Source organism: Balearica regulorum, chromosome 16 (assembly GCF_011004875.1).
Source record: "Balearica regulorum gibbericeps isolate bBalReg1 chromosome 16, bBalReg1.pri, whole genome shotgun sequence".
Classification (NCBI taxonomy): Eukaryota; Metazoa; Chordata; class Aves; order Gruiformes; family Gruidae; genus Balearica; species Balearica regulorum.
The window spans coordinates 13,598,143-13,620,634 of NC_046199.1; the positions used below are offsets into that span (position 1 = coordinate 13,598,143).

Genomic DNA, 22,492 nt, shown 5'->3' on the forward strand with positions numbered 1-22,492 from the left:
AAAAAAAAAAAGTATCTTTACCTTAAACTGTTTATTCTCCTCCCGTAACCTTTGAACTTCTACTTGAAGCCTCTTATAGTCTTCCATTACTTTCTTAACTTCAGTGTCATCCAAAGAAGAACTTATTGATTTAGACATTACAGAGGAATCTGTCTTTGTTGCAGTTGTGGATACAATTTTATTTATTTCTATGTCATGCTGTTAAAAAAGGATAGAGTGATACTTGGTTAGTTACTCACACCACACCACACACCTGATATTTAGGAGGAGAATCAGGTAAAATTGTCTGTGCACACCTGAAACGTGCCTGTATCAAAAGAAATAAACAACATTTTTCTTTCTGTAACCTTTACTTCCCTTTTCTGTTTCACAGAAAACACCAGATCAGCAGCAATAAGTGCAGACAGAATGACCTCAAATTTTCAGTCCCTGCATATACAGAAAAGGAAATATCCTTAGATTTTTTTTTTGCCCTAATGAATTTCAGGGATTATGGAAAAAATTATGGCTAAACAGAATAGTTATTACTCTTCATTTAATTCATTTTTTTTCCCCCCCTTCCTCTCATCATACCTCTAAACTGCAAACACAGAAAGTACCCTAGCCTAAACCAAAAGCACCTACTTTTAGAGAAAATGTTTGCTGCCTGGAACAGGTAGAGCAGACATAGTGAGACTACAATAGTGACATCATAACAATAAATAATTGTAATTACAAGTTGTCCAGTGCAAGGTAGAACAATTGTGCCTTCAGTACCTGCATACTAGGAAACATTTTTCAATTTATTCAATCCATTATCAGTTCTACGTTTGACACTACACACTTCCATTAGAAATTGTGTTCATTATCCTAACAAAAAACAATCCTACAATATTATAGCTGCTAATTGCAATATAATCTCTAACTGCACTTGCATCTTCCTTGCTAGCTTTCTACTGATTTACTTGCTAAAATCAGTGTTTCATCAAGGAAGCAAAGGGGAGTGTTGGACAGGCAAATTTATAGTGCTGACGGTTATAACTATTTCAGCATAAACTCTGAGCTTTATGACCATCAATCAGCATCTTTCAATTTTTTTTTAAATATTCTTTATCCTGTTATCTTTCACTAAGTGAAAACAGTTCAAGTCAAAGATTTCTTTGTGCTTGTGTTGCACTTACGTTGTTCAAATTAGCTGCTAGTTACATTAAGCATCACTAAGATTTTAAATAGTTTATATTGTGTTTTCAAAGGGTGATGCCATCCAGGCAGTGAAACAGAGGGTTCTGTCTTTTGCTTATATAGCTGTCTGCATAAACATGCCATTTTACGTGATTTACTGTGGTATTAAGTTAAAACACTCAGTATGTATCTGAAAATACTCACAGGCTTATCATTTTCCGCTGGTAGCTCAAACACACACCTAAGTTTCGAATCCATGAGTTCTTCTGGCTTTGCTTCTTTCCACTGGAATAATTTAATATTAAACATATTAGGATAATAAGGCAGATGGAAAATGCAGTGTATTACGTAAACAAATCACATCATCTTTACTCAGGAAAAACCCCACAGGTGTTTATCACATTACCATTAACCACATACATGATGAAAAATGAAACCAAGTATGTAACTGAGTAGTAGCCTAAAGAAAGACCAGATACCATGAAGAAAATAATTCTAAACAGTCTGAAACTTAGGCAGGTAATTTATGAGAGAACTGGGAATTGTGTATGAGTAATTAGCATAGATAGGGGGAGCTATGGTCCTGATTAAATAAATTAAAAAAAAAAAAGAGGGGCACATTCAAAGGAAGGGAAAGATAACAAAACCCCAAATCAGTAACAGTGTTAGTTCTGAAGTCTTTGTTCAGTGGAGCTCCTATTCAAGCTTTTCAAATTTCATAAGGTTTTCTTCCTGACTGGTATGAACTACAGGACTGTTCTTCCCTGTCCTTGTTTTCCACCTCCTTATTTTTCAGCATCAATGCCTAAACAATAACAGATGTGCTACATACAGAAAGGGACAGCTTCCCCCTCACCCTTCTCTCCCCTTCAACTAGGGAGTCTACCATAAGAAGTTTCCTTCCAGTATTTTTAATAGGGTTTAACAGTTATAAATCTTTGCTCGATATCAGCTGTAACCCTGAACTGAAAAGATGGATTCATAGTAGTGACATACAGCAAGAAGTGTCCACGTTTATGTCCTGAGGTTCTCACATGCTTCTCTTCACTGTGACCATAGTCCTGGTAGCATGGTATTGCTCAGCACATCTCAAGTAGGCGTCAAATTATGGCTAACCCCTGTGCAACCCTCCTGAAGAAGTATTTGACTCATCCTAAATAGCTGAATCGTACTTCAGCTCTTGTGTGGCTGAAGTCAGAATTCTATTTCGAGCTCGTTGGCTGGCTGTGAAGTGCTGAAAGCTTTATAGTACTCCAGTAATTTGTCTCACCTGTTTATCCAGAATAGGAAGAGATTTGGACAGTGGTAACAAAACTGAGAACTGATCAAGTGTTATAGGAAAAGAAGTCGTAGGTCTGGAGAGCTCTGGAAAACTGAAAGGGCCATCTAGGTCCTAAAAAACATTCTTTGCTAGGAGAATAACATTTTTCATAGTATAAAGTAACTCATAAAAATTAAAGGGTTAGAAAGAAAGGCAGACTGGCTTATCTTTTGAGCAATGCAGACGTTTTATTACTATTGCTGTTTCTCCCACTGGATCTTATTTTGAGGTCATTAAACAAATATAGTTCCATAAATCTCTTTCAGAAGGGCAATTCTTAACCCTGAAGAGTGCTGTAGCTTTAAAAAGCTATTCAGAAGGAGATGCGTTTTGTAAAGACTACTTTAAAAAAAACCCATGATAAAAAAATACAAACCTCACAGTATGTAAGTACCACACAAACATACAAAGGCACACACTTTATAGAGTAATGGCCTTTTTTTCTTTTTTGTTGTGTCCTCAATAGCTACTGAGTATTCTCCCAAGCTAACAAAAGCTAAACCAGAGAAAGCTTCCTTGTTCCTTCTTGTAGTAGCAAATCTTGCTGTTGTAGGAAAGCCACCAGTTGACATACTGGTTTGTTCCTTTCCAAGTTGTCTTAATGTAGCCTGACATCTTATTTCTAAGTGTTTTGTCCTTCTCTGCTTCAAGCACCTACGTGCTTCTGTTACTCTCATTTGTAATCTAAAGGACAAGATCTATGAGGGCCTTTCATTTACCTAAGCCACAACAGACATAGGTAGCGATAAAGAAAAATACAATACTTGTAAATCACCCTCCTGGTTCTTGCCAGGAAAAGGAGCTGCTCAAGGGAAGAGTCAAGACAGAGAGTAGAGGCATAAAACATAAAAGATGCCACAGACTTAGAATATATTCTCTCTACATACATAGTTCAAGTTGGCTTTTCTAAAAAATGATATATTGAAAAAAACTACAACTACTTAACATTTGTTTCATGGTTTGATATTCCATTACTGACAGCAGTGTCCTAAAGAAGCAACCACAGACACCAACTGTGTCTTTCAGTGCAAGATTCCTGGGGCTTGAAATAAAGAGAAAACACCTTGCCATGCACAGAGATGGAAACCTGGCAAAGCTTTCAAGCTTCATTCCAGTGTGGTTTGACAACAGACCTTAAGCTATGCAGTAAAAGGTCTTATAAAATCATACAATCAGAAAGAAATCCATTTTAATTAATTTCAATACTTACTACTGCTTCCATATCTGAAGTATCAGCTGGAGCAAACATAGACTGAACCATAAACTTGTGTTTACTTTTCTCATTAGGGTCATAGTCAAAAGGCTGTAGCATCACTGCAAGAAAAACCCCAAAACACATTATGTTAACATTGTTCTGATGCAGTCATGCACTGATGATACAGTTACCAGATCTGAGAAATACAAACGTGAAAACAGTTTCAAGTTGTATGTCTGTTAGGATCAAAGCAGCAGGTGAGATCAGGAACCTCACTTAAAACAAAATTCTAAAAGAAAGTAAGAGAAACAAACTTCCTCAGTCTGTCTAGATTTTTCTCCAATAATTTTGGAAATGTTGATCACTGTACAATATTCCATAGACAACGATGGCAAGATGATAATAGTAATTTAAAGTAAATAGGATAATTTACATATCTTCTGGGACAGAGGGAAAAATTCTCAAAGAAAGCATCTTTTTTTTCCTCTTCTGTCCTTGGGGCAGAAGTAACAAGCTGGCATTCTGATTAGTTGTACACACACTACTGCTGATGGTTCCTGAGAAATGCTACATGGGCAAAGTCAAACATTTTAAACCTCAAGGTTCAAGTCTCAGGATGGAAATTTCCTCTACAAAGTTTAAGATTCATGATAGTTCTTTTATCAAGTACAAGTTTATCTTCCAAAACCAAGTTGCTGAAAGTTTGTTACCAATTTATATCTGGAAGTTTACAGTTAAATGTTATATAAACATCACCTCTGAAGGGTATACAAGAAATGGATTTTTCTCCATTCAAAAATCACAAACATTCCAGAACTCACTTATGCAGAAAACAACCATGTTCAGGGGGCAGAGAGAAAGAAACAGAAGGTTTGGGGTTGTTTTTGTTGTTGGTGGGGGTTTTTTGGTTGGTTTTCATTTTTATTTTTTAGTATTAGGAATTTCCATGTCTCCTCTTTTTGGGTAAAGAGCCAACCTGTTAAAATAAGTTGAAGAGGGGGAGTTATTTAATTTACAGGGAATATTCTTTAAACACAGTGGTCACTTAGAACCCCTACATTTTGCAAATGACAACTGGACATTCGGCTACTATCACATTAACACACACAGGTTTGGCTTCAATGTGAGACAGTACGTATGCGAAAATAAGCAAAGCAGTTTACATAAACGTGTTACTGGACATTGCAAAAAGCTACCACCTCCCCAAATTTAAAATGAAACTTACATATACTGCAATTACTGCTAGCATAAAAAAAATGGTGCAAGGTTTAAAAATTCACATTTTATGACCCATGAGGCTACTTCAGTCCCTCAATCCCATCATTATGAAGAGAAGCAGTTCAAGAATTAGGATTACTTTCAAGTACTAGTACTATTAACATTATGTGCCCAAATTCACATGCACTAATTGCAGGGATTTGTTGTATAAAAGCGATATCCAAAGATCCCATTTATTGCAAATGAAGGCAAGTCAAACCAATTTGCCTCCTTCAGTGAGCAGAATGTTATGGCTGTGCCATCTTTATTATGCACACAATCTGTGGCTATCAACAACCACATGCCTTTTAAAGCCAGAAGAAAAGGAAGATGGCAAATTCTCAGAGGAGGTGCTTTAAAAATTATTATACATTTTTAACTCACCTTTCAGTAATCAAATACTAGTCCAAAATAACTAATTTTCAAATTAACAGGCTACTTTTAAACCTATTTTTGCAAACAGAAGTGACTGCATTGTGAAAGCACATGTATTTCAACATTCCATGATACATCACTGAAAAGCAGCAGGATAATTTTTTCTCCCCTGTAGTACACACCTCACTTATTTCAAGCCTACATAATGTGTAAGATCCAACTGGATAGCCAAAACTATCCACTGTTTATGGAACTTCTCCAGATCTGCAGTTTTTTCAGTTTGCTTTGCCGAGTGCAGCTATAACCTCATTTGAAAATCATTATTTCCCAAGTGATAGTGCTGAAGCCATTCTTGAACACCGAACGATTGCTGCTCTGAATTCCATTCACTGAATTGTAAGAGCAAGCAGCTAGAGAGGGCTTGACAGTACAAATGTTGTTAGCACTTGTATTTTTAGATCAATACATGAAAGCCACATTGACACAAATTATTCAGCAAATGTCTTGTAAGCCAGATGGGAAGCTCAAAAAGACGTACTTTGTTCAAGAGGAAACCAAACCATTTCAACATTTATTCCCATACTATTGAGGGTTTCTGTGAAAGATCAGTTCCATGTAACTGTCCTAATTGCTGGAGAATTTGCTACTGTGAACGTAGCTCCTTTGTTTTGACTGGAAATTCCATGCCTCATGCAAGAACTATATGAAAATCATATGTTCCTACAAAATGCCTTATCAAGTCAGTCATCTCATCTGGTCAAAAGTTTCTGACCAGCTTTCATCAGAACCCAGAGTTCCGAGAAACAAAATGATTAATGTGAGCTTCAAGTTCACTAGCACCAACATCCATTAGGCAGAGATCAGTATTTCAACCGGTTTCTAAACTGATCACCCTACAGCTAAAGCACCAGAAGTATTCTACCACAAGCAAAAACTGCAAAGTCATTGAGAGATCAATGGAATGAGCAGTAACGCAATTTGTATTTGTTAGCCCACTTGTTTCTCTCAAAATTCAAACACGAAGGACCGACCTTATGTACATCCTGTTCTGAAGTGTTTCCAAAGAAATGGATACCAGTTTTGTCACACATCCCTGCTAACCCCCCCATATTTTACGCAAGACCCTCTGTAGATAGTGAAGGAGAGACGGTGACCACCTAATATGCTCTTTCCTTTTCCTACAACAGTTTACTGGCAAAGCTAGTAACAATATCAGAAGCCTTAAACTCTTCTGGTTTTCCTAGAGTAAACCTGCTTTCTCAAAGAACAGAGGAAATCTGAAGCAAGGAACTCGGAAGGAGGTAAAACACTACCACTAATGCTTACTAGGATCTAGCACTCCCTTCCAAGAGCAGAAGGAACAGAAAAGTCAGCAACCTTCCTCTAGTTTCCATCTAAGTTTATTAATGGCCTGTTTACTTGGTCCTGGACCAATACTGCCCTTATGCTTAAATATCAAAGAAGGGGAAGAGTCATTTACTTCTGGTGCACTCCAAGACATCAATCACAGTAACTCCTGGCTTTATGGTAAACTAAGCAAGCCAGACTCGGTGGGTCCTCTCTGGGCCAGGCTCCTCATTCACTCCCTGCACCTGCTCTGGCTTGAGCTCCTCTAATTATACATCCAGGAAGTTTTACTAGTGCCTTGGACAATAGTATTTATAGCCTCTTATCTCTTCCATTATCCGGCCTGCTCGCACATACTACATTTGTCTTAACTCACAGCCACGTTATGTCAGCATCTTGGTCACCCTACCCAATCTCCTTCGTTTAAAAGCTTGTGATTATAGGAGGAGTATTTTATCCTCCAAGTACGTGATTTTGCAGTTTTTCTGATGAAACTCATCCTCTGTTTCTCTTACTGTAGCCTTCAAGGACACCCAGTTCTGCTGCGTATCTTCAACCTCCCAACTTCACATCATCATCAGGGTTTTCGTGTACTCTTTTTGTGCCAGAATTGCTTATAAAAGCATTAAACAAGATTAGTACCAAGAATCATTCTCAAGAAATGTCACTAGTAACTTCCTGCTATTACATTTCCATCTACTACATCACTGTTTACTCTTTAAGCAGCCCTGTGAATCTATTTTTCTTTTTCTAGCTTTATTGATAATTTTCCCAAATGGCACTGCATGAAATTTTTTATGGTCTGGATAGATCAAATCTATCACACTCATGTCACCTTTACATAAAATACCCCAATCAGCTACAGGGGCAAGCCTCAAGATCATTGTGCAATTTGATCAGCTCTGCTAGGGGTGAGGAAAGGACACTCCATCTACAGAAACATGCAGAATCCACTGCATCACTTCACATTTGTTCCATGTTTACGTAGTTTTTACCGTAAATATTTCAGTAACACTAAAAAATGGGACACGATCAGTGTCTTAGCGAAAGGAGGGGACCCACTGCGACCGAAGAGAACAGCAGCTGCAGAAGCACCCTCTTGAAGGCAATGCAAACTGCCTTTTCAAAGTCAGGCAAGTTTAAGAAGACTAAAAAAATCCCTTCCCCCCAAGGATATTCGACAGCAACCTCAGGATAACGTCAGCTTCTGCCCATTTTTAGGAAGCATGTTCAGACTGCTCTCTTCAGCAGGACACTGTGCACAGATGGTACCATCTGCACTTCCTCTCTCTCCCCCCATTACACACCTATCTGCAGACTCATCAGCATCTACTTACAGTTTTTCCACTTTTCCTTTGTAATCCATTCATGTCTGTTATTTAGATTTCAACCTCTTGGAAGCCACAAAATCAGCTATCTTTGTTGAAATAAGACATGTTTAACAAAAATGGAACGTGCACAAATACCCTTCTTCTCAAAGTATTTCAGACCAAATGCAATGAAATCAGATGACAGCGCACACAGACGCTTCCCAACAGTTACATAAAACTCCGCTGTTAAAATTACATGCCATTATGTAACAGGTGAAAACACAGGCTACAAACCTGACATCACAGCGCACGCTGACAGGGCCTTAAATGCAGACATTTAGGAAAAGCTGTGATATGGCATAAGCAGCCAGTATTTGACACTCCACTAGAATAAAGCAAGCTTTACTTCTCTTGCATTTTATATGTTTTAAATGAGCCATCATACTAGCAGGAAATAAAGTGGAATGACGTTCCGATTGCTGCCTCTGTCTTCGGGCAGAACATCTTCTCATACACTTACAACAAAATAGTACAGATAGTTTCACAGGAGTTTAAGGCATCCAGCTACTACAGCCCAAGGAAGGTAAAGCTGCCCCAAACTCAGCCTCCGTCAGTAAAATTCTGAGAAACCTGTAAATTGTTCTAGAGTCTCATGCCACTACACTTAGGTGCTGATTTTTTGGAGAGACAAGGTGCAGTACCAATGCAGTGCTACCAAGCAGCTGTGTTAAAGCCAACTGGCAATTCTCAAGAGGACAGATTGCACATAGTAAATACAGCCCAATTAGTTTAAGTGTCTGGAAGTTATTACTAAATTAAGTATATTCTAATAATTCCTCATCAGTAGTATTTTCACTAGGTTTGGAGGAATTTGAGTCCTATTTTTATGCCCTGTGCAAGACCTGAATTACATGACTGAAAAATAACTGATTTAGAGACAAAGAAACAAATTCTATTTATTTTTCATTTCCTTAACTCCAAAAATCAGCCCTCTGTTCTTAAGCAACATGACTCCAAAGCAAAGGTCACACATCTCCCTCCTTTCTGTGAATTCAAAACCAGTTCTGCTCTGTAAATTAATGAAAGACCCCTCTTCAATCCCTCCTATCCAAAAGATCCCTTCTGCTAATCAGAACCAAAGACACTGTCATCCTTAAGTCCAAAAATCAGATCCTATGCATGGTTTACAAAGGAGCTACCAGGAGTGCAATATATACAGCTTTATTAAAGAGAAATTAAACCACAGCACATGATAAAGACAGTTTCAATTTCAAATGTTTTAGAAAATAAAGAATTAACATTTATAACCCCAGAATTCTGTACACATCTACCTATAAATTTACCTTAAAATATTACCTAAAGAACAACAAATGTGTACTACTTGCATTTTAAAATACCATGTTAATGCAAGGACTGGCAACATAGGATCATTATTATCAGCATAAAAATACATACGACACAAATGTGAGCACGTGATTAAATATACCACAGCCATTTGCAAAGCTAAATGAATCGTAAATCACTATAAAGTTATCAGAAAAAGGAAAATTTTCAAAGCTATGTAAGCAAGAGCAAAGCACAGCAATGTCTCATAATGGGATACTTGAAGTCAAGTCTTGGACTAGATCCATGTTCTATCTGGTATGCTGCTGGGAAGAGTCCGGCTGGAAAAGCAAGAAAGATGTAGGCATGCTGGTAGCCTAACAAAGATGGTTCATACAACACTCGCCTATGCTATATTCCGCACAAGGCAGAGGGAAGGGTCATTGTAAGCAGAAGTTTAAGAAAACACTCAATATTAAGATCAAGATGACATTTTAAAAAAAGCATGGTACGTGCCAGCAAAGGAAGAGGGCTTTTGATTTTGAAAGTTCATCTGAAAGATGAAAAGAATCCACATCTGTATAGCATGAAGATAATTTGTAGCTAGAAACCATGCTAATTCTCATTATCACTTCATTGATTTCTATGCATTTAATATGCTCGCCTGCAGCTAGTATAGAAGACAGACAGCTTTACATGGGAATTGTCTCGAATTTTAGAAATCTCAATTTCTCTCTAGAGAGCTTTTTCATTTACATATTAGTCATTTCGGAACTTACTGGATACGTGCTAACCTTCTCCTGAAGTGCTCTGCCTGCCCCACCTGTGGCTACCACATTGCACTGATTATCTCCTCACTGTGACATTCCCCAGAGATTAACAGAGCGCGAGGCACAGTTCTGCAATCATACACATGCTCAATTTGACACAATAGAAATCCCAAAGACAACAGATCAATGAGTGTGCAAATGTAAGCGTGCACAAAACAACTTACAGGATTAGAGTCTCTTAATGTTACAGTGCAAAGTGTTTTTGGGATCAATTTTTATTTTGTCGAAGCAAGCTCTCCAAGGGTCAGGTGTTTAAATATTTTACATTTTATTAAGTAAAAACCTGAAGTCTTGATTTTTACATTTTGATATTTTTCAAGTAAAAAGCAGTAGTTTTAGCTCCCAATTTTTTTTACTCCAAGCTAGAAAAGTTTGGTAAGAGCCTAACAGCAAACTGCATAACCTAACAGTAATTCTTATGTCAATATTAAAATTTATTAAAAATAGTAAAACAAATCTGCATGTTTATAAAAATAATTTTCTTAATCAAAAAGGCAGACTTCATTTAGGGAGTATGCCACTACTACATGCTTTGACAGAATTCTTTATTAAAAACATGGACTAGAGAAGTCATTGAGAAAACACATTGCTCTCAAGCATGTATCATCAGCAAGTTAACAATATACAGATATTTTGTTTATGGAAAATACTCAGCTTTTTATGCTTACTTTGAAAGCTTTTACTTTTTATGCTTTCTTTATGCTTTATTACTTTTTACTTTTTATGCTTTCAAAGTAAGCCACTCCTTTGCCTTTCCATTACCAAACTAAGGCAAGTCAAGAGCTACTGACTCAGAGAAAAATCATTCACTTTTCCTATGGAACAGCAAAGATTTAGTCACTCGACATTTCTAACACCAAAGCCTATCACATCTTCAAGGAACACAAAATAAGCATAGTTTGAAAGTAAATGTTTTCATTACTGGTTATATTAGGCAGTTCGGGAACAGCCTACATCAGTCTAAACTGGTGTGGCTGCAGTCCACCCAGTTTTATTCTTCCCTTGACGTGCCTGTCCAAGCACTTGTTTGACCCTGCGGTGAGCTGATTCAGGAAATCAAGCTGGCAAAAAAACTAACCGTACAAAAATAATCCCACAGGGAGGGCAGGGCTGATTTCGATAGGTTGGCTAAGACTGTTATTGAACTATATAAATCATTTATGTATTTCCACTTGCTTTGCCTCCCCCTAACAAGATGTAAAACCAAATGTATTACTTCTAGACTAGGAAGAGAAGTAAAGTTCTATTATGAAATGGCTGTTTCTCCGTGAAATCACCACCTCTTGCTTTTACGAATATTCAACAACATACTTCCAGATTGCAAAGCATTCCAAGAAAGAATTGATTAAAAGAAGCTATTTTCAATCACCAAAAAACTGCTTGAATGGCTTACCAGAAACATTAATTGATGTTCCTGCATCGATAATTCCACTGTTAGGCCTTACACAGTACCTACGTGGTGCTGTGGTCTTAACTTTGAAGCACACATTTCTGTCTGTGGGATTGCCGAGTTTCAGGTTTGTAGTGACAACATCTGTGAAAGGACCTGAGGAGGAGAACAAAAGCAGACTTGAAACACACAGAAAATACTTTTCAAGCAGAGGCTAAGCAGGCTGTAAATCTCTGTTCACAAATCTTATAAAGTAATTAGATGTTCAATTTCCATCTGTGGCACGTACAGATAATCGTGCACACAAAGCCGCGGATGCAGCGAGGCCTCTGAGCATTCTGACATGCAGCATGCTCCAACAGGGCAACAGCTGAAGTTGATCATTAATAGCAAAACAAAAAGGGGGAAATCAGTTATACCCAGTGCCAACACAGCAACACGGCATTCAAATGATGCCAAATTCTCTGCTGTACTGCAGTTACTCCATTCTAACTACTGAATCCCAGTAAACCCAGGCTTACAGAGATACCATATATACTTATGTTAGAGATGATAGCTAGGGGAGTAGAGTACGTTAACTAGAAAGGGAATAAATAATAATATATTTTTAAAAATAATTCTCTTGGCTACTAGAAATGATAAACCAGAAGAAATCTTCATAAAACAGCCTACCTCACCCAAGACAGGAAATAACCATGTGGAAATAGGAAAATTCTTAGATGCTGAGAGCACTGGCAAAGATTTCTATATTAGCAAAGCCAGAAGCAAACCATTGTCAAGTTCTGCAACACCGAGTGCAGGCAAATCACTTTCTCACAGGCTCACTACCTAGTTGAAAACACCAAAATCTCTCCAGTTAGAGGAAAGGCTAGTTACTGATTTCCTACAAGACACTGATAAATCAGACAGGTAGCACAGAACTGCAGTGCTCGCTCAGATGCTAAAGTAATAAAAGAAATATAACCACACTTTAATCAACTGTCTTCTGCATAAAAGTAATTTGATGCCTGAATAAAATATCTTCATCTATCCTCAGGAGTAAAAGCAAACCGGTTAAAAAAAAAAAAGCCTCGACCCTTTCCTTGCAGAAACAACAGTCTTAAAATTTAAAAAAGGTGAATGATGATGACAATAATGAAAATACTAGTAGGCAACATTCCACCATCCTCCTCCTGCACATGGCTGGCTTAAAATAAATTTGTAGAAAAGGAAGCAAACTTAATTTATCACACAAATTTGTCTCCTAAGATGACGTTTAATACAGCTGTAAAAGTATTATAGTCCTGCAACCTTTATCTTTGATCCAATTTGTTTTAAATAATTAGAAGGGGAAAAAAAATCAAAACAATTGCACACACAAAAAACCCCAACCAGACAAAAATGCAAGCACCATTTCTGCCTGCACTCTGAATAAGCCAGCTTTGCATTTGCAATGCAACTTGGTAGCAAAAAAAAAAAATTGAAGCAATAAAGTTTTCAGACCCCATGACAAAGACTAAACCTGTGCCTGGTGAAACAGAGATCTGAAACAGAATGAAACACAGCTGTCAAGTTTTCTCTGTGTTCTGCATGCAGAGGGAGACTTTAAGTCTAATGGAAAATAACTGGGCAGAAGCAGCCATGAGTTGTTGAAGAAGTTAAACAAGCCAAACTATCAGAAAAATCCAGCAAACATTTAGGCATGTAAAGACAGTAGCTGATCTTCAAGACAGCTCCAACTGGGAGAAGTGTAACATTTCAGAAGAAATTACTTGCCTAAGCATTAAGGATGTGCCTTTACTAAAAAAGTTACAGCCTGAGCTATCCCAGCACAGAGGGAGGGTCGTCCGTACAAAGCCCTACATATGCAGCTGCATCCTCAATAGTGCTTTCCTAGTCCACACGCTGGGGTAGATTTCCTGTGGGAAATACCATGTTTTTATTTGGCTTATCCATGAATGCGTGGGGGATTCGTGCACCCCAGCACAGAGCTGCTGTTTGTAATAGTAATACGACAACAATTCTGTGTGTAAAATAATTTCCAAATGGAGTTACTTATTGCTAACATAGCTCATACCAAAATATTTGGCAGCAAAACCTTTCAGCAGACCAAATTCATTTCTTCTTGTCTGCTTGACATTTCCTCTTCTGTCTGCTAAACTTTAAACAGTTTCTTCAGATACATTTTCCCCAAATTACAGGTTTTACAGATCAGCCAGCACAACTGTAGTAGAAGGCTGATGTCTGCTTTCAGCAAACTTGTGCACAGGTGTATTCCTTATGGCATTGCTGTTAAAATACTGTAGCAAAGCAAAACAGAGCAGACAAATGCAGGATTAAAGTGCCAATATAGGTGTTCTGAAGTGTGTACCAAAAAAATAAACAACCGAGTATTACTCGGGGGTAATTAGGGCACGGCAGTGAAATATTATCAGCTTGGTTGGCCTGCCTTGCAAGAGCAAGGCCCATGGACTGCCAACTCAGGCTGAAATGAAACCTTGATAGCCTGTTAGATTACTATAGCCCAGGTTAGACATTTTTGGGGAGGTTGGGGTATGTGAGGGAACTGATCTCAAAATAAAAATGAGCTAATTCCGTACTGGAGATACACCTTTGCTTTCTAATGTCTGGATTTGTGCACTGCAGGTAAGGTTGGGTTTTAACAGTCATATGAGACATACGTCTACCCTGGAGCTTCATTTTTCAATGCAAGGCATCAGGACTTCTGGAATCATACCACAGATACAGTAAGATAAAACACTCTGCGCTTCTTTCCAATGCCTTTGTCCTCACTGCAAGTGGATGGACTATTTATGCAAGTATATGCAGCACTTGGATAATGCCTATACCCGTAAGGTGGGCTGTGAGCACAACTGCAATCAGTCAGATTGGTACATCTGGATGGTACTTGGGTTAAAAGCAAGAAGTCGCCTCTGCAGTGAAGACTGAATCTTACTGTGTGCCTAAACAGAAGCTGCACTCATAAGAAACACAACTTTAAGTGTTCAAAAAACAATGTACTTTTGATTACTTTTAATTTTTTTAGATAAGTGCAACATATTAATGCAGGGTGCTTTCCAAATGACAATTTGCATTTCTTAAAAAAAAAAAGGGAACTATGTTTCTCCCATGTTTTTAAGGCTCATGAGAAACATGGTACTGGTGTCATCCCAAGGACAAAGTTATGGGAAACTCGGGGTCTGCACATGCATCATCTGACATGGGGTTGTCATGGCAGCAAGCTGTCTGGAAGAAGAATGTAGTAAATTGAATTTGGCGGTGAAAGTTCGGAATATTCCACAAGGGTAGAAGATTTTTTCCCTGCCAGTTAGAATAAAGTCAACTTGCGTTTATGCAAACTGGGCATCTAGTGATACACAAACTAGCAGTATTACTTAAAGAAAAGGAAAACATCACCTCATATAGTCATGCAACAACAAAGAGTAAGAGGTATCATGGTTTTTCATAGGGTCACCTTTCAGCAGGGTTAGTTTCAAACTACAGCTGTGGCTTTCCACCCAGGAGCTACGCATACAACCCTTCACATTTGAAAATCACAGCATTATCTCAGAATTTGCTACGCTCCATTTCCCATTCAAACACCAGTGCTGTATCAATCTTTCCTAAGAGTGCCATTCTGCAGTGTACTGCATTATAATATCCCGGATCATTTTAGTAATAATATAAAAGCCTGGGAATTAGGTCAAAAGAACATGATGTCAACTCTATTTAAATTTTAAATAACTCTCACTGCAATAAAAAATTGTCCATAATTGTACCAGCAAATCCAGGCTGATAATTTTTTGATCAGCACAGTACTTGCTGTAAGTTTTTTGACACACGCTACTCACTGTAACCATGTTACACAGCTGCACCACCTATATATATTAATACAATTACTCTTACCTTAACGAACATTCCATGCTTTAGCATGGCAAATACACACATCCTTTCAATGCAAGAACACTGCTGTAGCACTGTTCAGCATGTGAGAGGTGTTAGCGCAAGTATCAGCAGAGTTGGGCTAATTAGGATTGCTTTATTCCTGCATCAGTCTGTCTCACTGCTGAAATGGGAAGTGGTCTGACCTCTCATCTCCACCAACTGCTTGTGCTAGCTACACAGGGTTCATCTGCTTGCACTGAGAGCCGAGTCTGGGAGCTGCTTGGGCTGAAAATTAATCCACTTCCAAGACAGGAAGTGAGGGAAGGGGCAGTGGGGAAAAGAAAAAGGAGAATCAATTTTCAGCCAGATCAAGCAGCACTCAGATACTGGCATCAGGGAAACCGCATCTTTCTGCACAGCATTCTGCCAATTTAAGGCAACAAGGTCTCGTACTTAGTAGGTTAAAGCTAGCACATCTAGGCATACGTGCTGCAGTCACACTCATAGCGTTGGCATAGTTATTGAAAATAATTAAGGCACATGCTTAAATCCAATGCAAATTCTCATCTGTTTAAAGCCAGGCATCCCCTAAAAAAATTTAGGGAACCAGTGCTTTTCAGAGCAAAAGCACTGCAGGAGCACATGGTACAATCATAGTCATGTTAAACTAGCAATCATTGATCAACAAGACAAAGAATAAATTCTCATCAAGCTGCCCATGTTATTCCCAGAATGTTTTAGATGCACTTTCATCATCTTTCCCTAAACAACTTTTGCCACTCCAACTCAGCACCACAGACACGTATCCAAAGCAAGGTAACTGGAAACAGGCACAAACACAAGCAGAGCTTCTAGTGAGACAATCCCTCTTGTACTTCCTTTGTGGAAAACAGCAGAATGCAACAATAGGAGAGGAAGGACGTATTTCACCATGGCTTAATCCCATCGATGTGTCAGATGAAAGTCATTAATCACCTGACATATTAATCAGCCATCGAAAGGTAACCAAGAAGTCTTTAATAAGGGAGATGGTGCAAAGCATCAGAGAGGAAACTTGTTTTGTGGCTATTCTCAAGAGCCCGAACTCTACAGATTGATGTGCCCTGACTAGCAGATGCCCACATGGAGCAGTAATTCACCCAGTGAATGAGCCACATCAACCCTGCACATACAAGTGGAGAGAGCGGGAGTTGAACATGCTATTTCAGGCTCCCTTCCCATCACGGCGCTGGGTCCTGCCCCACGGCGTGAAGTGTCTCCCCACTGGCACGCTCAGCCTCTCAAACTGAGGATGCACCTCGCCCTGCTCTGGCACGTACAAACCCACTGCAGAGTCCTAAGCCAGAGTGTATCAGCACCATCGACAAAAGCACCACCACCAAGAACCCAATCGTCTCTCCAGCTGAATATTTCAGCCTTGCTACTTACAACTTTTCTTATCATCATATCTCAGTTGTTTCCCAGTTCCTTTACTATGCCTCTGACAGGACCAAGTGATTTCATTTTCCTTCCACAATTTCTCCCATGTTATTTTCAGGGGTGTCTATCAGCAAGAGATAGACAGTCAAAATAAAAACACTAGCGATGAGCAAGAGGGCTCAATAGCAGGTGTAGAACTTGACTTCTTTTTAAAGTTATATATAAATCGATGACCTTTGAAGATAAACACTAAAATGAAAAAAGCTGAAATGTCAAGCAAGACATCTTGAGCTATCAGCCAGGTGCCTGTGAATCAAGAACACCCAAGATTCAATCAAACTCTCCCACCATCTTACTTGTCTTCAGACAAATCACTTAAGGGTTTGATGTTCTGCTATTAAGAATCATAAGAGTTGATAGCAACTCCAAAACAGAAGCAGGTTTGGACCCTTATAGTTTTCCTCTCTGTGAAGTCAGGAGAATACTTATGTAATTACAGAGAATCTTGTGAAGATTAGTGTTTTAAAAAGTACTGTATGCCAAGTTTTAATCATCATCATCATCTGGCTCTGGAGACATTCATAATTAAGTGAGCATCCGCAACTTTTGAAATCAAAGTTGAAGAATGAGAAACAAGAAGTGCCTGTGTTGCATAAACAGCTGATTTCACAAGTCACTGACTGAGAGGACCCAACAACCCCAAATTTGGTAATTTTTTTGAAGAAAAACTTCTCTTAATCCTTGTGTAAACCACTCATAAACCTTTCAATCTCAGCTCAGATTTTAAATGGAAGTAGCTAGAAAACCCCACCCCTGTAGAATTAATTTCTTTACTCTTACCGCAACTATCCTCACCCGGAAAGAGCCCTTCAAGCAAAGTGACAGGAGGGAAGCGGTCATTTCCACTTCTGCTGTGTCAAGCAGTAGAAGCTTTGACGAAAAACCTATTACAAAAATAGAACTGCCATCCCAACGACTCCCTGTGCGATAGCTGATGCAGTGGGGTAATTTTTTTTAAAAAATATGTAATAATTAAAAAAAAAATATGTGGAAACCCAAAGTTACATGATCCAGACGCCAAAGCTGGAACAAGATTGGCAGTAAATCATGTCATTTGGATGGATTAATCGGTGTCCTTCTCTGGCCTATACTGGCACAAACTATTTTTGCCAGACCATGTCTCATGCTTAATTGAGGAGGGAAAAAAGAAAAAAGAGAAAAAACAAATCTGAGACTGAAGACGATTTTCAGGGTATCTATTAGTATGTAATTTTTGTCACCTTTTATTCCTCGGACGATCATTAACAGTTTGACTTCACAGTTGTGAGAACTGTGAGGCCACACATAAGCTTACCAAGAGAAATGGAAGAATATGCCCTTCAAATAATTTTGGTACTGGTATCATTTGGTTTTTCCAACTGATCTCTTCAGAGTTTTATTACATGCAAACATTACTTACAGCAATCTTTAGCAACAAAATCGCAGAACATGAAATATTTTCTCTATGTACTAAACTTAAAGCAGCTTTCTGCACACAATTGCACAAACAAGAGACTGATAGCAGAGTTGGCTAGCTTTTAGAGGTCTATCTCTGTTTCAACTGTGCTTTCATATCTTTTAAGAACTGAATGCCAAACATATCGTATTACTTTGTCCATTCCACTCACAAATATCACATGTACCAACTCTCTCCAGGTATGAAAACAACTGAGAAAATAGTGACATACTTCTTTTGATAGTGGAACAGCAGCTATATCTCTTTCAATAAGCACAACACCTACTTATTCTATGTGGCTAGAAGCTGCATTCACGGGGCTGCTGGGTGGGTATAGGAAGGATACTGAAACAAAGCACAAGGCCCCCGGGGAAAAGCAAGGATGCAGCAGCAGAGAGTGGAGAGTCACACGATCACAGCCTGGTGTGCAAGCTTCCCCAGCAAAACCAGTGCTAAAGACTGAATTTGATGTAAAGTATCTCCCTGGAAGAAGCATTGTGATTTTAATAATCATCCCAAACTACACTTTTTCTTTTACTTCTTGTGAAGTAATTTTTCCTGGCCTAATTTCATCACTAATTTCCATTTCAGATGTACATTAAAATGATACAGAAGGAGCAACTTAACTACTCTCATTTTATGCTCGTATATACACATCAAATTTGTCTATTTGAAGAGTAACTTGAATAGCAACTGAGCAAATATTTTAAGTGCAAAACTATGCATAAATTGCAAATACCAGAAGAAATGAGCAATTATTATAGAGATTTTGGGATGCACAAGGAGTAGCTGCTTTTCTAGTAAGTTAAAACAAAATTAAATAGGCAGTAAGAAACCAATTACAGCTATCAATAAGGAAGGAATGCTGAATTTAGCAAGATACATTTCTGGGGAGCCACTTGAAAACTAGCCTATTACCTGTGCTTTCAGAATCAAAGGAAAAAAAACCAAAACCACCCGACAGCTTACACTGTCTGGCATAAAACAAGATACAAATGTGAAGTTGCATTCTCTAAACCTAAACTCCTGTAAGCATTATCTGCACTACTGTATGACACCAGTAAGCATACTATAGAAACTGCTATACAAAAAAGGGAAAAAAAGAAAAGGAAAAGGAAATTCTTACTGCCATTACACCTTTGATCCTAGTCCGGTAAAAATATAGGAAGGCCAGGAGACATTGCAAACCAGAGGAAATTATGCATGCAGATATTTTGAGAAGATGCAAAATATATTGTTAATTCACATATCACAAGAAGCAGCAGTTGCAAATATAAACAGACAACAGTAGCAGTCCAAACATGAAACTGCCTACTGGAGTGCTGGACTCCTGCTTGAGAGAAGCATTAGAAGCACCAGTCAGGATGAAGTAACTGGTTAGATGAAAAAGAGTCATCACAGGAAAAACAAAAAAAAGTGCAATTTTTTTTTTCTTAAAGAATTACATAGTCATTCGACATGTCTTCTACAAGCACAACTAACTTGAATTAGGTCTTTAAAGTTGTTTGCAAAAACGTTAAGAATTTGGCTCCACACTGAGCCCCACACCTACATGATTTTATAATCTGCATGGTAAGTAACTGGATCACCAGGCAAACCTGCCCCTTCTCTATTTTTTCCACCCCTCGTGGAAACCAACCAAGAAAACAGGATTAAATTTAGAATGATAAAAATTTTTAATCCATAGCACCATGGTATGAGGGACTTCGTTTACAGCTCAGAGAACTAAAGTAGTTTAGTAAAGAGATTCTTTTCATAAAGTATGTATAATAATGTGGGATAAAGTACTGCAGGCAGCAGCAGCACCCAATTTGTACAAATGTTTTTGAGGCCTGAAGAATTACAGTTGAAGTAAGCAGTTTTCAGAACAGCTATAATACAGAAAGGATAGACTCAGTCAACTCAGTCTGGATTGTCTTGCTAGTGTAAACACTCAATCACTTCAATCCATGAGCATTTTAATCCTGCACTGAATTAAACATGGAAATGGTGATTCGCGTTGCATACATTTTCAATGACAGCAAGATTGTGACAGCTGTTCCAGATTGATGCCACAAATCCCTCTTTATGAAAGGTTGCCTAGCAGGCCAAGTTTTAAATTCAACAACATCCCAGACATATCAGAAAACATCCTATATGCCTCTACAGACACCTCAGTCTACAAAGGAGGTATGAAAGGATTTATATATTGAATAAATATTGGGTCAAACGCCAGAGGAAGAGGCTTGGCAGGAGTCTGGCCTGTAGTTTAGATAAACTGGGATTTAAATATTCATATATGATTCTATGGAGGGACTTGATGATCCTACAGGCCTTTTCCAACCTTAAAGATTCTATGATATATGTATGTAAAACAGGCTTCCTTTCTGCCTCTGGTCATCACACAGGAAGATAATGAAAGGAGGCTTCAATGTTACTTGTGGTGGGAACTGTCACACCAGTGTCAGTGTCCCTCATTCAGGGAAGAGAGAGAGGTCTAAACTGGGAAAAAGTTCCTAGTTTTACCAGATTCACACTTAAATCAGCAACTATTTACTTGGAGAAAAAAAAACAACAACAACAACAAAACAAACCAAACAACAATGGCTTGCAGCAGCACAACAATAATGTTGAAGATCACATTCCCTACAAAGATGAAATTCAAGTCTGAAACAACAGCTGTTACCACAAACAAAGCTGTTGCACACATCATCAATAAAGCTTTCAAAGCCAACCAACTACACGGACAGAAAAAGTAAAAAGGCTGTTACTGTACCAACTATGAAATGCATTCAGTAGTTATTAGTTGTTCCCTGCAGGGAGCAAACATAAGACCAATATGGTAACAAGATAGTAGAAAATGAGTGTGACTGCAAGATGTGGGCAGAATTAGCAAGGGTCATTTGATTCCTGCATTGTCTCCAGCTAGGCAGAAAGCTATCTTTAGAGGCACTCTGAAAGCAAGAAACAAGACAAACCCTGGGTTGCCCAGTTTTCTACAAAAATTGCATTATAACATATGTAGAAGTTGCTAATTTGATTCGAAACTCATTTGATGCAATCAATACCTTCCAGAGCTGGGTGCATAAAACAAATTAGGCTTCTTTTAAAATTGGGTACTCGTTCATCGATGTAAGCTGACCTGAGCTCATAAAGTTGCATCATTCACTATGGTGATGATGCTTTTTTTTCTCCCGATGAGTTTCAAAACAGATCTGACAATCTATTTAAAGGTTTGTACTCTAATTTTTACAATCCTAATTCTGAATTACACTGCAATTAAACAAAATTCAGCCTTGTATTCAAAGGTAGCTAGCCTATTTAAAAAGAAAGCAATGCATGACTACTGATAAGTTTTTAATTTGTAAAACCTGTGAAGTGAGGAAAAAAATGCAATAATTTAATTTCCAATGAGAAGAAACCACCAGAAACTCCTGTGCAAATTTCTACTCCATATTCCTTTTTCACGGGTGATAAGACATTGCACATGGCATGCAGGGTACCAGCTGGTAAATACAATTTACTGCTAAGCATCTGTGTGAACCTGCACTGCTATGATACATTACCTGTGTCTTTATTTTGGCATGATAGCCATGCTGCTAGCCAGCCCTTACCTTGTGTTTACATATGTATTTTCGATATTATTTGTTATCAAATATATTTTCCAAAGTGAGGAATAGAGGACACATCCCATCAACCAAATCAGACTGGCAGTCCGCCACCCTGAGGAGCTTTAAATAACAAACTTCACAAACTTTTTCATGTATCAGTACAATGGTTCCATAGCTCAAAGTGAGCTGAAAATTTGTTCACAAACACGAGATTCCCAACAAATGAGAAATTATGAATGTATGTCTCCCATCCCTTATAACAAAAGCTAGCAGTTGATCACATTAAAGACACAAAACCCCACAAAAATAAGAGACGTAACTGCCAAATAACACTTGCTCATGCTGATTTTATCACTGCATTAGGACTTTCCTTGAAATAGTAATACTTTGATTACGTTAATGCTCGTTACTTCAACTGCAAATCTTAAGATCTATGCAGTACAAAATTACTCAAAACCCCATAACCCATAAATCACATTGGCCAAAGCCTTCAAGCAGATTGCGGTATTTTTGGAAATAGTCTTGAGAGACTTAAATACATTAATTAAATTTAACAGAAAATGCAACGAAACCTCCTTGACTGCTTCACACATCTCAAATAATTGTTATTTGGCT

The 22,492-nt window shown here is 38.2% G+C and overlaps 1 protein-coding gene across 3 annotated transcripts in view; it reads right to left on the minus strand.

The window, feature by feature from the left end:
- The window catches only part of VAPB (VAMP associated protein B and C), a 39,287-nt gene that overhangs the window by 11,225 nt on the left and 5,570 nt on the right, over window positions 1–22,492 (minus strand). Inside the window, exons 2-5 of one of the 3 annotated variants that reach the window (XM_075768256.1) lie at window positions 11,513–11,665; window positions 3,693–3,796; window positions 1,366–1,446; window positions 22–198 (exon numbers count right to left, since the gene is read on the minus strand). In XM_075768256.1, the coding sequence (XP_075624371.1) occupies window positions 22–198; window positions 1,366–1,446; window positions 3,693–3,796; window positions 11,513–11,665 (515 nt within the window). Of the gene's footprint in view, window positions 1–21; window positions 199–253; window positions 308–1,365; window positions 1,447–3,692; window positions 3,797–11,512; window positions 11,666–22,492 lie in introns of all 3 variants that reach the window. The other 2 variants (XM_075768257.1, XM_075768258.1) reach the window with 2 other exon arrangements.